This window comes from Rhodamnia argentea, chromosome 2 (assembly GCF_020921035.1).
Source record: "Rhodamnia argentea isolate NSW1041297 chromosome 2, ASM2092103v1, whole genome shotgun sequence".
In the NCBI taxonomy this organism is placed as follows: domain Eukaryota; kingdom Viridiplantae; phylum Streptophyta; class Magnoliopsida; order Myrtales; family Myrtaceae; genus Rhodamnia; species Rhodamnia argentea.
In genome coordinates this window covers 26,938,990-26,956,135 of record NC_063151.1, presented here as the reverse complement: position 1 = coordinate 26,956,135, position 17,146 = coordinate 26,938,990, and the positions used below count along the sequence as shown (strand labels likewise).

The 17,146-nt window shown below is 42.5% G+C and overlaps 3 protein-coding genes across 11 annotated transcripts; 2 read left to right on the top strand and 1 right to left on the bottom strand.

The window, feature by feature from the left end:
• Positions 1-268: 268 nt before the first annotated feature.
• Positions 269-2,285, top strand: LOC115737466 (transcription factor MYB72). The gene is made up of 3 exons (XM_030669583.2): positions 269-478; positions 754-883; positions 965-2,285. The coding sequence occupies exons 1-3, from the start codon at positions 346-348 to the stop codon at positions 1,914-1,916; spliced, it is 1,215 nt and encodes a 404-aa protein (XP_030525443.1). The 5' UTR covers positions 269-345; the 3' UTR covers positions 1,917-2,285.
• A 2,328-nt stretch (positions 2,286-4,613) lies between these two features.
• On the bottom strand, positions 4,614-6,536 carry LOC115737467 (54S ribosomal protein L34, mitochondrial). Its single transcript, XM_048274058.1, has 4 exons — positions 6,408-6,536; positions 6,073-6,368; positions 5,328-5,427; positions 4,614-4,919 (listed from the first exon to the last, which is right to left on the bottom strand). Exons 2-4 carry the CDS (start codon positions 6,335-6,337, stop codon positions 4,847-4,849), a joined length of 438 nt encoding a protein of 145 aa, XP_048130015.1. The 5' UTR covers positions 6,338-6,368; positions 6,408-6,536; the 3' UTR covers positions 4,614-4,846.
• A 4,052-nt stretch (positions 6,537-10,588) lies between these two features.
• Positions 10,589-17,113, top strand: LOC115737489 (serine/threonine-protein phosphatase 7-like). Of its 9 annotated transcripts, XR_007197381.1 has the most exons (14): positions 10,594-10,759; positions 11,057-11,226; positions 11,318-11,368; positions 11,450-11,614; positions 11,698-12,291; positions 12,686-13,153; positions 13,510-13,650; positions 14,576-14,677; positions 15,001-15,072; positions 15,410-15,616; positions 15,686-15,757; positions 15,842-15,874; positions 15,957-16,541; positions 16,626-17,113. XR_007197381.1 is itself a non-coding variant. In XM_030669627.2 (12 exons), exons 1-12 carry the CDS (start codon positions 11,044-11,046, stop codon positions 16,221-16,223), a joined length of 2,355 nt encoding a protein of 784 aa, XP_030525487.2. In that variant the 5' UTR covers positions 10,589-11,043; the 3' UTR covers positions 16,224-17,113. The 9 variants fall into 9 exon arrangements, 4 of the variants coding, with proteins under 4 accessions (XP_030525487.2, XP_048129967.1, XP_030525490.2 ...); XR_007197380.1 differs by having other exon boundaries at positions 10,589-11,226; positions 15,851-15,874; XR_004015029.2 differs by having other exon boundaries at positions 10,589-11,226.
• The last annotated feature ends 33 nt before the right edge of the window (positions 17,114-17,146 follow it).

Below are 17,146 nucleotides of genomic sequence, written 5' to 3'. Positions count from 1 at the left end.
ATCCGCCATTTTTGTACTGCAACTCGACATTAAATTCATGACAACAACTCTCTCTCTCTCTCTCTCGAGTATCTCAGACTCACGTATGATACATATTACAGATGATATGGTCTATTCATTAAATAGTTTGTCTCGCTCCTTTTTTTTTTTTTTTCGCCTTTTTGTCTGGTTGCTTTCTTGAAGCATCATGACCTTCAACCTGTTGGTTCTAGGGCTAGAGAGAACCAGCTGATAAAGTCATCTCTCTTCCTCTTCACCTTTTCTTAAATACCAAGTACCCCATTTTTTTCCTCTCTTGTGGCCAGTGGCTTCTTGTTCTGGCAGAAGAGAGAGAGAGAGAGAGAGATGGGACACCATTCATGCTGCAACAAGCAGAAGGTTAAGAGGGGTTTGTGGTCACCTGAAGAAGACGAGAAGCTCATAAACTACATCTCCACTTATGGCCATGGTTGCTGGAGCTCTGTCCCCAAGCATGCAGGTTATGATAGTATACATACCTTACACCATAATAATCTTCTGTACCTTCAGATTGTTCTTCACATTCTCGTGCATGGATCAGCATTACTTCTTGAAAAATATGTTGCTAACTCTAGATCTTCATGAAGTTTTTGAACCAGTTCATACACGTACATTCTTTGAACTCACCATGATTGGTGTTCCTTTTCTTGCCCTTTTTTGGTCCAATGGTCTTTAATTACCGTAAACTCATCTTTTCTCTGGCTATGTAATGTTTCTCTTGCTCTGGAATTATAGGCCTTCAGAGATGTGGAAAGAGCTGTAGACTGAGATGGATAAACTATCTCAGGCCTGACTTGAAACGTGGCAGCTTCTCTCAGCAGGAAGCAGCTCTCATCATTGAACTCCATAGCATTTTGGGCAACAGGTTCATTCATATGAATGTGCACTATGTTTTTTTTTTCCCTGCCATTGTTCTTCGTGTTCAATAAACTTTGTGTTTACACAGATGGGCTCAAATAGCCAAGCACCTCCCCGGAAGAACAGATAATGAAGTGAAGAACTTTTGGAATTCAAGCATCAAGAAGAAGCTCATGTCTCATGATCATCACCATCACCACCATCATCATGTGATCCACAATCCTTATGCTGCTGATCAAGAAGGGTTTTTCTCTCTCCTTTCAAACCCTAGCCTGATCTTAGCATCTCCGGTACAGGATCAGGTTTATTTCCCTACACCTAATAGCAATACTGCTTCAACAATACCTCATGTGATGCAAAATCTTTGTCAAGGCAACTTTGAATTCGATCCATCACAACAACAAGAAATGCCCAATTTCGGTTTTGATCATTTGGTCCATTACCCACATCAGATCTCCCATTTGTCAGGCAGCAACTTAGCTTCTTTGTATGATCAAGGTTTGTCTTTCGGACACCCGCTTCACCAAGTCATTGGTCCAAACCAAGAAGATCGACCTTTCAGAAGCGAAGGGGCCGAACACTACGCTGACAATGGAGATAATAAGATTGTTGATCCCAGTGAGATTCTTCAACCCTGTGGCGAATACTCACCCATGTTACTGGCGATGCCGAAGCTCTGCGACATCATCGACAGCGGTTTCTGCAACATACCGGTCACAACTTCCTCTTCCTCTTCTTCGCAAGAAATGTTATTAGACCCACTAGGTGCCAAACTCTCAGCATCATCATGCCTTCTTCTTCCGACGGCATCTTCAGCGTCATGTCAAGACATTTATCCCCCGTACATTTCTACTGCCATCAATCAAACAGGGTGCAACTATGCCGTCGATGCATCGGTGATGTCGCCGTCCTCTTCATCTTCTCTAGTAGCAGATTTATCATCAAGTGGCCCATTTGGTATGAACCCTAGCCTGACATCCACCTGGGATCAGCAGACAACCTTGGACTCCAAGAAGGAACAGATCATGTGGGGCGGGTGATGTTCATGGACAATATTCATTAAATGCAGAATAATGCATTTACTTCTTCTCAAAGACATATTCCGAATAAGGTAAAGAGAATGATAAATACTGGATCTGAGACAACCTATGATTTGGCATCCATGTCGATGCATGCTTTCGAGGAGAGAGAGAGAAATGGTCACTGAAGATTCATAAAGACGAGCTGTAAGTTCTTGCACATGCTTGCCCGCCTTATTATAAGCTCAACTACATTTCTGTACATCACAAACCTGTGAACCCCTGTCGAGTGTTTTCCCACTTTGATGTACACCATTTACTCTCTCTCTCTGTGTTGGACAAATTTTTTCTGCCATGAGTGATTCTAGTGCTAGGCATTATTTCCTAGAACTGATTTGTTATGGAATATTTCAAGACTTAAAAAGAAAAAAAAAAAAGAAGATTTCCTGGTGAGACCGGCTCATCCAACAGCCGGTAAACTTAGTCCGGTGGATTCTTGAAGGGTAATTCTAGCATACAATGGCGCGATCGATGTTATTAACAACTGATCTAAGGATTTTGATGATCCGCATTCTCACTTACCTTCAAATTAAGGGTAGATGAGACCGTACGTCGTAGCACGTAGACGTGGGGAAGGAGACTCTGAAAGAGAGGAGAGGAGTACGATTACATGTCTGAAGGGGAAGCATTCACTTTGTGCAGAGAGTTGACTTTTGGGCAAAGCAATGGCTTTTAGTGAATCTTGAGCGAGTGGCGTCATCGCATGAGGTAATTCCCGCGAATCCTCATGATTTTCTATCTGGATACACTTAGGACTGAGGACCGTAAATCAAAGTGTGATTAATTATCAGATGCTGAGTCCTCTCTCCTTTCTGTGATGAAAAGTTGCGAAAAAATTCATGGTGGTACGTGTGTTTCCTCTCGAGTCGTGCTATGGTTTTTGACAACCAAGGAGGCAGGCAGTTCGGCTTCTCGTACCCGCTTCCCTCCATTCACGCCTCGCATTGTTTGGGGGGTAGAACCGGTTGTCGCGTGTCGCGAAGGCCTTACCGACCCATGAACCCGTGGGACTGCGCACTTCATTCCCTTCTATAAGAGGATGTTAGAAAGGAAAGAAGTAGTTGTGCTCTGTAGTCCCTAATCCCAGCGGGGACTTTGGAAGGGCAAAAACATAAAAAGAGGTGATGGAATCGAATTGTGGGCAAATTTAACCAAGTGAACTGGACAATCGAGGATGCTCGGGGACAGAAGGAACTGCCTAATAATGGAACTCAGGAGTTCAAGGTGGTTGACCTAGATGTGATGGTGAAGGGAGAAAGGAACCCTAGGTCCTGAACGTACTGATCAGTGTGATCACCAAACATTGCCAAAGTCGACAATAGATGACTGATGGAGAGGGAATCTGAACGTCGCGTCCGCTGTGCCCGACTTATTATGTTACCCGAGTGATATGATATTTGTTCTCGTCCCATTTGGCATCTACCCATCGGTTTTAATTGGATTTTTTCCCTGTCGTGTGGCGTGATTGGTACGCGATGCACCTATTGTTCTTCAGACAAGGTGTCCACTGAAAAACAAGAGAGTATGCTAAGATCTAAGGCATAGGTGACAGTGAGGAATGATGTGTACATTCGGAGGAGAAGGAAAGGAAAGGAAGGCTAGCATGTCGACCAAGAGCACATGAACTGATGGACGGTTCGGGCCACAAGCGTTTGCAGCAATATTACCTAGCTTTCATAGTCAATTGACAAATGACAAGGATGAATAATTGCCTCTCGTTGTTACAACTGAGATTTCCAACAGAAAAGAGACGAAGATGGACAGCGATGATTAACACTTCGCGCAATGGCCTGACGGGGCTCGACAATGATATTTCTGAGGCACAAAACCAGACTTCACCTGCGCAAGCCCCGGCGCCTGCTTATCTTTTCTTGATATCGGGGCTTGCCGACACTTGCCATCGATCGGGTTTTTGAGCAAATATAGCCCAGCATTGAAATCTTTCCGCATTTCTATGCCATCTGCAAAGGGTGAGCTGTGAAACCACCATATCAGTTGATTTCTCATAGCACAGAATGCTAGCCATACCGCGGTGCTATTTATGAGACCATCTTAATGCGGCTTTTTTCTTGAAAAACTGGTTTGCTTGATATAATAAAATCAATTTAAATGATATTTTCTTTGATAACAGAAGTTGGAACTCAGAGACCGACTCTCCGGGCCGACTAGGGGATCATGCATTATACTTCTTGTTCTCTTTTATAAATGTCCTCGACGTGTGAAGGGCATCCGCCATAATAACATTGTGAGATTTTGTGGAAGAAAATGATGCTGTCTAGATCATGCCTGCACACAAATGCTTTATAATATCATAACAGTGCTACACGGAAAACAAAACTAGTATTAACAAGTCCAAGTCAACCTCCAAAATTCAATTTCTCAAGCTATGTATTATCAGACAAAATAATCACCAGATCCACTCCTGTTAGAAGTCCCCTCCAAAGCATCAGTAATACCATGATTTACATGATGGATTTACTCGATAGGAATTGAGTAATGCTGACATAGAGCCAAACCTTATTCAGAGCTCCCCTAGAAAGCTCAACCGGAAGATTAGACATCCCAGGCATTTCAAATTTCTCGATACATTAAGTCATTGCTCCATAATTTCCAGTAGAGCCAAAATAGGATGCAGGCTGTGATGACACAGAAATGGTAGAAACAACGAGAAATTCTTAAAGGATTATTCTAAGCATGACAGACAAGAAAGAAGACATAAAACACAAAAAGTTGCTGTCATGTAAGAAATGAGTTCACATTCCACATAGGACCTTAGTAGCAGGCTGATCTAGCTAACCTTGAGCAGACTCTTCTAACTAAAAATTGGCTCATTGTCATGAAAGGTACATGTGTCTGATCATATTGATTACAACCAGGCCACATTGGAGACACTAAGCTGTAATTCTTGACCTGCCCTTTGCTATTCTTCGAGCAATGACTCTCCGACCACCCTTGGTTGACTTCCTGTTTATGTAGCAAAGTGTTACAAGTCAAAAGATAAATTTTCGAATGATGTAAATTCCAAACCAGCAATTAGCTCGTCCATATTGAAAATATATTGTCAAAAAGCAGGACAGACAATACTACGAAAGTGAGAGAAACAGCAACAGGTGGAGAGCTACACAATAGCCTTCCCATCAATTTGCTATAGCAACCACAGCACGATCAGTTTATAACCCTCCTTAAGACAGTAGTTGAGTCATTCACTGTTAAGAATGATTTCTCCATCTAGTTCCAAACTAACAGTCTTCTCTTAGTCCATTGTTTTTCTTTCCTCAGGCACAGTCACGAGATTCAAACAACTCGCATTGATGGCAAGCTCGCATACAACCCCGCATACTGGGAGAGAAGAAGAAGGATAGCAAGCCATACCGAGCAAAGAATCCATGTGTCCTCTTACGCCTAATGGTACTGGGCTGGTACGTCCGCTTTGTGGATAAGAGCATCGGATCACTCGATGAGTTCCCATCACCTGCGCGCGAAAAGGAACCTTGCAAACAGTAAGAGAATGTAGAAAGGCATCGGACAAGCAAGCACGTGAGAGAGAGGGGGAGAGAGAGAGGAGATGTGGGTTGTCAACCAAATCCAACAGTTGTCCGCAGATTATTCATTATTCAGTCACCCTTTACATCTAAATACAGCAAAAGCGACAGCGAAATCAGGACAATTTATACCATTACAAATAGAAGAAGCACTGTCATGTTGAAAAGAGAACAAAGCTACTTCCACCAACCTTGAAGAAGAAGCAGGGAGTACTCTGAATCTCGGAAAGCTTGCAGGTCAAATATTAAGCTTAAAATGAACTATCATGCCAACCACGCTAAATTGACAGGGAGTACGATGAATTAGAGTGTTTAAGATGGTCAATAACAGTTCATTTCATCAAATTTAAAACTGTCAACTTCACCGGAGACCATACTGTTAAAGAGACCAAATTTTTGGTAATCCCAGTAACTCGACATAAACACCTGCGATGCAAATTCCAGGGTCCTACTACACATGGAAACGAAATATCTATCGACAAGGCAACAACGCAGTAGCTATCAACAAGCAACCAAAAATTGAACACCAATCACCGAGAGAGATAGAGACAGAGAGACAGAGACAGAGTAAGTACTGTCAGGTAAGAAGAAGCTAAGAGACGGCATGCCGAAAGGATTAAGGAAACGGTGAGAAGAGGCTCGATCAAGGAAATCGGCGTCGCTCCGGTACAAATGGAGAGAGGCATCGAATTTGGAGACGGAAGGGAACAGCTTCGGCGCGATCTCGAGGCTCGGAGAAACAGCGCGTTGAGCCGGACTAGGGTTCCGACGAAGGAGAGGGTTCATCAGAAGCCGGTTCGCCAGCGAAGCTCCGTTTCGGATCAGTGATTTGGCCGCCATTATTTTCTTGGCTCCGATTGGAGTTGCAGAGATTCTGCTAAAACCCTGGAGATTCTATTGACCGAGAAAGGGTCCAGCCGATGAAGAAGGTGAAGGTGTGTGATTCGGACCCGGAACCCGACCCGAGTTCGAACTGTGAGCGTCTAGGGCACCAATTTCTTCAATAGGCTAGTTAAATTACAATGTTCAATCACATGACGATCTCAAACACTTGGAGGGAAATGGGATTGTCCCAGGTAGACATGGCCAAAATGAAGGGGCCCGGAACCGGCCCGTTGACCGGCTCTAAACTGGCCCATTGACCGGGCCCACTGTTCCGGGCCGGTTCCGACCCGATTTAAAAAACCAAAAAAAAAAGGGAGGAGGTCCGGGAAAAAAGAGCTGTTGGGTCTAGGATCCGGCAGTTCCACCTTTTTAGGAACCCGGCCACGTCTACTCCCGGGTTCCTTTGTTATTGTTTTCCAAATTTTCGATTTTGGGACGACGAAAAAACTAATTAATTTATGAAAAAATATTTTCATAGATTAAAAGTATTAATTTTTTTTGTCAAACTAAAAAGGGAAAATGCCAAAAAAGGACCCCAAGTGTACTTGTTTTCTCAATTAAGGGCCTGAAGTGCAACTTGTGTCAAAGAAGGGCCTCAAGTGCCTTTTTTTATTTAAATGAGGGCCTAAACGGGGACATTTTTGTCTTTTTACATTTTGTGATTGTTTTCCTTTTTTTTCTTCTGCTTTTTTCCTTTTCTTCTTTCTTGTTTCCTTTTGTTCTCCTCCTCATCACCGGTGGTCGTGGGTTGAGCGGCCGCAAGGGCTTGCCTCACTCGGGCGAGGGCCGGCCGAGTCGCCGAAATGGTGGACGGAGAGGACGCGGTGACGGCGACGGCGAGGCCGAGGTGGAGGCAACGGCGGGGGTCAAGATCTGGTTGAGGGTGAGCTTCGCGTTCAAGATCATCGCTCATCGCGGCTGAAGCGACCTTGCACCCGTCCGTGGTCGGCGATGAGAGAGCCGCGGGCCGAGCAAACGAGATCACGGGTGGCAAGGACGTGGGGCGGAGAGGCCGAGGCGGGGGTCCTTGCGCCCGTTTGCAGCCCATGGCCCACTTTCTCTCTCCAAGTTTTTGCAAAATCTCTCCTCGCCGCAGGGCAAGCCCGCGCCCAGGCGGAGCGAGGGCTTGCTTCAAGCGATCCGGCGAGGGCTCCCCTCGTCGGCGGTCGCGAGGCGGGCCCTCGCCTAGGCAGAACGAGGGCCAACCTCGCCCGATCGGGCGAGGGCTCCCCTCGCCGTGAGTCGCAAGGTAGACCCTCGCGGGTGGCCGGCAAGGCCACGCGGCTCATGGCCGGCTAGTGCAAGGGGAAGAAGAAAGAAGAAAAGGAAAAAAACAGAAGAAAAAAAAGGAAAACACTCACAAAATGTAAAAAGACAAAAATGTCCCTGTTCAAGCCCTCGTTTGAATAAAAAAAAGGCATTGAGGCCCTTCTTTGACACAAGTTGCATTTCAGACCCTTAATTGAGAAAACAAGTACACTTGGGGCTCTTTTTTGGCATTTTCCCAACTAAAAATAACAATTTTAGATCGGGAAAAAAACGATATTCACTACTGATAAGAAAGAAATCACTTTTCCTATCAAGCCATTTTCTTTGAAAATAATTTATATGAAAAATATTTTCATTTATCATGAACTGAATTTCAGCTTCCGTTTGTTCGCAAAAAATCAATAAATTGAATTTTTTTTTGAAAGGTTTTATTTATATCGCTTGAAATAACGAGTCAATAGATTTTTATTATTATTATCAACAATAAATCGAAGTAGTTACAGGGTGTGCAGTAGGTGCAAAGAGAAATTAATTAAAAACGAAGTCATGCCCGGTTCACAGTGCCATTTTTTATCGTCGATAATGGGATATCGTTGAAAAGCACCTCCCAAAATTCAGAAACATCTATAATAATAAAACTAGATATATGGATACTTTAATTTCACAGTCAAGCTCGGAAACATCATGCGTCATAAAACCCATAGCTAAAGCTTTAACTTGATAAATCGACCTCGATTTTCTTTTTGTTTCCAAGGAAAGAAATTACAAATACTATCATTAACTTTTTCCTTAATCAACTATTACGTTCTCTACTGTTTACTCTGCACTGATGTCGAAATCACGTACTTTTACATGTTGAGGTCTAAAAATGCCTTCATATTTTTAGGCTCGGCTTATTTCGTGCAAAATAAGCTTTTTAAAAAAAAATTCTAAAAAATCATCATTTTATAATTTTTTTTATAAAAATGAATATAAATCCTTCATTGCTTTATGAAGCACCAAGTGTAAAAAGTGTAGGAAAAATTTCAATTAAGAACCCAAAATGCTCTTATTTTCTCAAATAAAGGTCCGAAGTGGATATTGTTTCAAGTAAAGACTCGAAATGCCCTCATTATTTCAAATAAGGACACGAAGTAGATATTATTTCAGATAAGGGCCCGAAGTGGCCATATCAATTTAAAAAAATGGCCTCTCATCAATTAACTAGGGGTATTTTCGTCATTTACTTCTTCTTTTTTTTTTAATTTTTTTCTTTCTTTATTCCTTTTATCTTTTGCTAAAAATTAAAAAAAAAAAAAGCAAAAAAAAAGAAAAGAAAACAAAGGCGGGAAGGGTTCCCTCCCACCTGTGGTTGCCACCCCACCGCTGGTGAGGCGGCGGCTAGGGGTGTCAAAAAGGCCCGGGCGGACCCGGCCCGGCCCGGCCCGGCCCGACCCGACCCTCAAATTTAGAGTTGTTTTCATGTAATCTCCAGCGCCGCCACCTTGAATCGACCCTCTTTCACGTCTCTTATTTTGTGAGTTCATGTAGGTTGTCTCCTGAATCGGTATTGTTCGTGTCCAACCGTGTCAACTTCAAGACCGCAGGATCACGCATTGTAGATGGCATCTAAGCAATCCGCCAAGTCGCTGGATTCCTTGGAGCTTTCGGACTATAGTACCGGCCGGCAACTCTAAGCACATCCTGTTTTGTGATTTGTCTCTTGAAGATTGAATCCGTGAGTCTGCATGGAGTCGAAGAACACGGTTGAGGTGTCGAGGTTCTCAAGCTTCTCAACGGAAAGCTTCCTAAAGTGGGACTTCATTTAACCTTTCGAATGCATGCCTGTGTTTGTGGGAGATGCTAGAAGAGAAGTGATATGCTATAATTTGCTGCAACCGATTCGACCATCTTGTGACGGAGCCGATTTCACCGGCCGCCCTTCAAGCTTGTGCAAGAAATGTTGGTTTATTAGCTTTTCTGGACCACGTAGTTTTGCAATCATTTCTTTCTTCTTCTTCTTGTTAGTGAACTCTTGGGTATATTCCAATCCTAAGATACCTATGAAGTGCCGTCTCTTTCTTAAAGATTTCATCCAAATCTTAAAGAACTGGAAATGTTGCTTCAATAAATAGAGTTGTAGGGTAATGAGTAAAACTGGGTCGTGTTCATTATGAGTATGGTTTGATGTTTTAATTATAGAGTTTGATTTTTAATTCTTTTTCAAACCGTGAAAAAAAAAAAAAAAGGAACCGACCCGACCCGACCCGACCCGAAGATCCGGGAAGCATGTAACTCGGGTATCGGGCCGGGTCGGGTCGGGCCAGGGCCGGCTCTGTTAATTTTGGGTCAACCCGGGCCGGGTCAAGACCCGACCCGACCCGGCCCATTGACACACCTAGCGGCGGCAGTTGTCGTCATGGTCGGTAGCACCTCGGCGGTGGGGCGACAACCACAGGCGGGGGGTCCCTCTCGCCCGTGTTTTCTTTTTTCCTTTTTAGTTTTTTTTTATATTTTAATTTTTAGTTTTTACTTTTAATTTATTTTAGCTAAAAAATTGAATTAAAATTATATTTTGATCAATATGCTCCCGATCGATCGAAATATTTAGCTAGCCGGTTTACCGGAGAGGAGAGGCCCTTCTTTAAAACACATGTAATCACTTCAGGCCCTTATTTGAAATAAGGAGATTATTTCATGCTCTTATTTGAAACAAAGATCACTTTATGATCTTATTTGAGAAAATGAGAATATTTGGGCTATTAATTGAAATTTTCCAAAAAATGTATGCACACCATCAGTGGCTCTACAAAAGCAAAAGACGCAAAACATTGTCAGGATCAGAGAAAAAGTTTGTCGTTATCTGTGGAATTTCCTATTGAAAAAAAATAAAAAGATAAAAGGAAAAAAGGATCATCGCTGCCGAGAGATAAAACGAGGATGTCGTTTCGTGGTTTGCCCTAACTAAAACTCAACCCCGTCCGCGGCGTCGGCGAGTCGTTTGCCTCTCTCTCTCTCTCTCTCCATCAAACGACACCTCGCTTTCAGGGGTCGCACACCCCGTTTCCCAGTTTTTGAAACTCCCCTCGCTTTCCCTCTACGTTCTTCAGGCGGGCCTCCAGTATCCAGGTACACCTTCCACTTGCTCACGCACACATGCACACGGGAACGAAACGAACTCGATGATGCCTCCTCTCGATCGCTTGGGAAACGTTGGATGCATGTGTCGCTGATCACGCCGTCGTTCTGTGATTTCTGGAATTTATCGGCGAGCAGTATGTTTTCGGGCGGCCGCGACGATCAGTTTCGTTCAGAGGCCGCATGCCAATCTAGTTTGTGATCGAACGGCTGAGAGAGTTCTCGATTTTTGTTGCTGGATGTTTGTGCTTATCTCGGTCGGTAGTTGAAGTTCTATGGGGATTGTAGGTTGGGCTGGGGGGGATATGGAATCTTGGGATGAGCAAGTTAGGGGATGCCAGGAGATTTTGGAGATTATAAGTTTGATGTCTTTTGCGAATTTGAGCGAGGAACAAGTGCACAAGCTGGTGACGATGAGAGAAATAGCGCGCCAGGTCGTGGGCGGTCAGTTCCAAGGGGTGGGTGGAAAACGGAATTTTGCTGGCTTATGGAACGGTCTCTTTCCCATTGCTTCGTATTTCATTGACTTATACTATTTTGGCCTGGCAGGTCGCGAAGATTGACGTGGCTAGGGCATTGCGCTCTACTATTGACGATATTGTAGGTCCAAATTGCAGTATGCTAGCGAACTCCTAAGGTTTCTGTGTTAATGCAGCTGACTCGTGGAACTATGTGGTGCAGGTGGTCACATGCAAGGAAACTCTAGATATCATAAGTAGGATGTCGCATGATGGCTTAGATGATCATAGAGTTCAGTTGATGTCGAGGATTAAGGAAATTGCTGGTGCCATTGCTGATAGAAAAGCGGACGCTGGTAGCGTTTGGCATTATGAATTTGCTGAAAGAGTAAGGCGAAAATATAGATTAGCCTACTTTCATGCATAGTAATTTTTAAGTTCAGATTATTTTCTAACAGGCATAGTTAACAGATTAGCGAGAATGATGATGCGGGGATCGGAGAGAGCGTCATGGACGGTGCAATGCAAACAAACCGTGAGGGTGTTCACATTCTGAATATGGAAGGACAGGTGTTCGTGGATGAACTAACAGGGGTTGCAGTGAAGAATGATGAGTATTTTATAGGTGGAGAATTGGTAGAACAAAATGACAGTGTGGAGGTTCTATCAGGGTCAATGTCTCATACCTCAATATTTTGGCCTCAAAATGATGAAGTAACTATGGATTGGGTTGAAGATTTGATGTTAGCACTAAAGAGATCTTCATGGGAAGGTGTCCCCTCCGACTTACAATTTGTTATGCCTGTCGGTGTGGTCGACAAATTGATCGATTCAGCGGACAACATTCTAAGTCAAGAACCCAATTGCGTGATTATTAATTGCTCTGGAGAGGATTCACGAGTGATTGTGATTGGTGATATTGAGGGACAGTTCCACGACTTATTGTCTCTCATGTATGACCATATCGGTGTGCCTTCAGAGTATAAATTTTTTGTTTTCAATGGTAATTACGTCGGTAAAGAGCCGTGGGGTTTGGAAGTACTTCTCGTGTTGTTGGCCTGGAAGGTAAGCCGTCTTTTCCTTTGTCAGTAATGAGTAGATACTTCCACAGGAGCATACCCTGGAAAAGGAGTAATTTTGTCTCTGTAGCCCCCATAAAATACAATCTGGAAAGAATGAAGAGTGGTGTTGGACAGAGTGTTATGACTTCATATACATGTTTACTGGCATTATGTAGGCTTCGAAACCTTCCAATACCTTGGTTTCTGATCCGGGTCCTTCCCCATTAGGAATCCTCTTCCTCTGTCTATACCTATTTGTCACTATGCCACACTCACCCCCACCCCAACCCCAACCCCCTTCCGCTCTGTAAAATTTAGTATTAGAACAGATACGTGTTCTTTTTTCTGTTAGTTGACTATGTCTGAGCCATTATTTACATCTAATACTTGGTGTGTAGGTAGTAATGCCTAGTAGAGTCTATCTTCTCCGTGGAAATCATGAAACAAAGTCTTTATCATCATCCTGTGGCTTTAAGGAGGAGGTGCTGTCCAAATATGGAAATCAAGGTGACTATGTCTATGAGAAGTTTTTGGGATGTTTCAAAAACCTTCCCTTGGCCTCGATAATAAGCAATAGTGTATATACTACCCATGGTGGGCTATTCCGAAGCACACGAGTTCTTTCTTCCGAGTCGATCAAAGGAATGATGACGGTTGGTTCTTTGGATGAACTTTCTAGAGTTAATAGATACACTGTCGACACTCTAGATGATGATCATATTCACGGTGACTTGCTAATCTTGAACGACGTGCTCTGCTCGGACCCATCATCTGTTGAAGGTTTTAGGGAAAAAAGAGTACGCCAAGCAGGTCTTTGGTGGGGCCCAGATTGCACAGAGACTTTTCTGAGCCAGTCTAAGTTAAAGGTAATGTGAATAGTTGAAGTTACGTAATTTATGCAGCTCTTTTTAGCGGTGTGGCTTAGCATATGTACATTTTTTCTTGCCGACAAGTGATGGGCATTGGACAAATTCAATACCCTACGTACTCGGTCTATGGTTTTCCTTTGAATATGAGCATGAAGTGATGGTTAAGAGTAATGGAATGAACTGTGACTTCAATATATAAACTGGAAAGTTAACCGGCTTTTTGCACTTGACTCGCTGAATTTTAGTTTGGTCTACATTCGATTATGATTTTGGTCATGTTTGAGTCCTGGGCTTTTGCTCTTTGTGTGTGTATTACAAGAGCTGAGTGATTATTAAGGGCTATCTTGCTGCAGTTCATTATTAGATCACACGAAGGGCCTGAAAAAAGGGCTTGTCGAAAAGTTTTAGAAGCACTGTCCAAAGGCTACAGTGAGGATCACAGTGGAGTATCAGGGAAGCTGTTTACTCTGTTCAGTGCTCCAGAATACACACAGGTTCTCATTTTTTATTCCTCGCTTTTCACTTCCGTTCGCTAACAGTAACATGTTTTGATAACATGTAATTGTGGCTTTATTTGGATCTTTCCATGTCCTTGATATTGTGCTTTCTTTTTAATAACTGTCTTGAAGTTGAGTTTCATATGCCCCGCACGAGTTTATTCATGCTACCAAGTGCCATTGAATTCATAAGATAAATTCCAAGGTCCTATTTGATTTATTTATTTATTTATTTATTATTATTATTATTTATTTATAAAAGGCGTTAGGGAATAATTGGAAACAGGAACGTTGGTGCATGTGAAATGGCAGAAACCTTTTTCTAATCTTTGTTGATTTTCCCAGTATCGTAGCTAATCTCAGCTCCTATTTTGTTAGTTGAATATGGATATCTGCTGTGCATCTTTACCATTTATTAAAAAAATTTGAGGTAGTTATTATTTACGAAAATTCTCGTGTCTTTCCGTATTTTGTCCATTTTTCAGTCGCCATTCAGAAGAGTCAAGTTAGTTGAGAGAATATTTAATTATTGATGAGAGACGTTCATGTTAGTTAATATCATAATGTCTGTGCCGGTCTTCTGCAAATGCTCTTCCACTTCCACTGGCCACACCACCTCCATGTATTTTTTTCCACTTGATATTTTCTTCTATTTCCCCCTGGATGTTGGTTGCTAGAGGAGCTTAATAATCACATTAATGGCGCCTATGCTTCAGTTTTTGTTTTGAAGAAATGGTGCAACAATCCGTCCATTGGCATTGGTTTTTCTTGAATTTGCACAATTTTATTTTTTAAATTTTGTTCGCTCTTGTTTTAATTAAAGTGAATCTTTCATGTGTTGTCTTTCAGTTGACACGGGTTTAGCATGAGCAGTCAGCCTAGAATATCTAAGCTAGATTCCGCCGCTGTTTGTGTCTTGCAGTTTCCTGAAGAGATGGGAAAAAATGAAGGCGCATATGCTATCTTGAAGCCACCCAATTTTACCCCCGTGTTCTGCTCATTCAGAGCTGTAGACAGACCAAAGGTATTGATTCTACTCTCTGAACCTGTGAAATTATGCATATTACTTTAGAGGAATCAAATATAGATTTTCGCATTCTGGGATAGTTAGAAGAAAAGTTATGAATGTGAGGATTTATTTTTTTTGGCTATGCAAATGTGAGGATATTGTTTCTCTTTTGGAGGTAGGCTATCCATGAGCCTGTTACTCTAATAGCATGATTTCTTTCATTATCTCCCGGATTTAATTCAAAGGAAGATGTCACTAAGGCAATGACCTCTTTGGTATATCTTATGTCTTTCATCGGGTAGGTGTGTCTAATCCATATGTTGGAATCCATTGTGCAGGCATGTCATTACGCTGTCAGAAAAAATGAAGATGAGGTGGATTTATGTGAAGAAGAAGTCTCGACGTCCATGGTAAGTTAGTGGCTCTTTTAGCCCTTAGGGGAAACAAGCAAATCTCCATTTAACAAATATTTGACTCAAGATATGGCAGTGATTCTTGGTGTTGCCAGCTGTCTTCTATAGACGGAAAGTTCTGATATCTAGTTCTTATAAATGTCTAGTGCAAGGAATTCATCAAATAAGAACATAATGAGCTTATCTTGTATGCTAATGCCCTTGTCTAAATGGCACATGCTATGTCATTTACCATATATACTCTAATTTCCTAGTTTTGTGATCTCACATGCCCTTAGCAGTTGGATTAACTGGCTGCGCTAAAATTTATTCTCATTTTTTCTGTTGATATTAGAGTCTGGACGCTTTGGGTGATTCCATTGCAATGGATCACTTTCATTATATGGCTGGGACGAGTTCTGAAGTTGATTTTGGGGCAGTGGGGATTCATAATCCCCCTTCTTGGAGTGTGCTTTTGGCAGATGAAGCAGGTAACCCACGGTGTGTTCAGCTTTCAGAAGTTCCTGACGTTGAAGGATTGCCCTTATCTCCCAACTCACAGGTGATGGGTCTGCTAGAATTGCTTCGGTTTTGTGACATGCTTGTCTTAATAAATGTTTCAATAACACAGGAACCTCACAAGTCTGCTTACAAGTACTTATTGAAATTGATTGCAGCCCTGAAACATGAGCTCCAAAGAAGGGTATGTGAAGCTCACCTCAAGTGAAGTTCATTATAATTTTCTTCTTTTGCAAAATTTATAATTCTAACCTAAATTTTTTTATAGGATGCTCAGAGTAGGAGTTGTATGCATGAGTTGGTAAGTACAAAGTTGCATTCTTCATTGTCTGGGGCAAGACTTTGTGCATGTTCTTATCGTTCCTGTGCTTTCAATTCACCAGATAAAAGAGTTGGAAACAAGAAAGACTGTTGCTTGTCCTAGGGAAGAACATAGGATTGAAGTTGATAAAAATTCTCACCCTGACGGAACTGAAATTGTGGAGAAAAGTTCCACCTTCACACCAACTGGCTTTCGTGAAGCAGAGGAGAGTGCAGAGCAGGAAGCATATGAATTGAGGTCCAGTTATGAAAGGGCTGCTCCTCATCATGCTTCAAAACAGATAATAACATATAAGAGAGTCCGATGTCGGGGTGGTCCAAAGAACTAGGTTCACTGGGAAGATGCTTGCTCTGGAGGCTTCTACCTTAAACCATAAATGTTTCACTGGGGAAAGAAATCTTTTTCAGACGACGACAATGATATTTACTCCATAGAAATGGGTATTGCCAGCCCGGACAATGAGAATTGTACAACAAGTACAGAGAGTTTAAGCAACAACTCTCCTATGCAGCTCTGCCGTATGAAATCACCTATTTGGAGCATTTGGCGATTTAGCTTACTTCAGTGCACCATTGGAGATAACTGAGTTAAGTTGGGTTTGGATCTGGCACTATATGTGCATGTGATTGGGTTTATAGCATGGAAGGTTAGACTATATCTACTGAGATCACATTGATCTAGATTTTTTGTATTGAGGATGAAATTTTGATACTAAGTGTTTGTATGTCAGATGGGGATTTCAAGCTGCTGGGTTGATGTCAAGTGGCCTCGAGGATTTAATCAGTGCCCGAATTGGCCTTCGAACTTGACTTAGGAAGCACAGGTTGCTGAGTGGAGCTTGATGCGTGACTTGCCGCTTGTGTGAGGAAACAGATGCCAGTTGGAGATGGCTTGGACCAGTTCACTCGCAATTGGGTGCGGCAATGAAGAAGGCTTGTTGCATCAGTGCACACTCGAATTCTACCAGTTCCCATCCCTTGTTGCAGAGCTTATTCTCTCACGTGCTTAGGCAGGAATCGACCAGCTGGGCGATGCTACCCGACAGTGTGTCGCTCTCTACTTAGCTGACTCATTTTTTGTTGGGGAAGGACGTCTATTACCCTGGCGATGGTTATGTGATGCCCCAATAGTAAATGTGCAATCGCGTCAGAATTGGCTTAATGGCTAGCTAGCTGATGATGAGCAATTATACCAATGAGATTTTTCCTTTTGATTTTATCGTTTAGACAGTAAAAGTTGTTAGGTCAAACT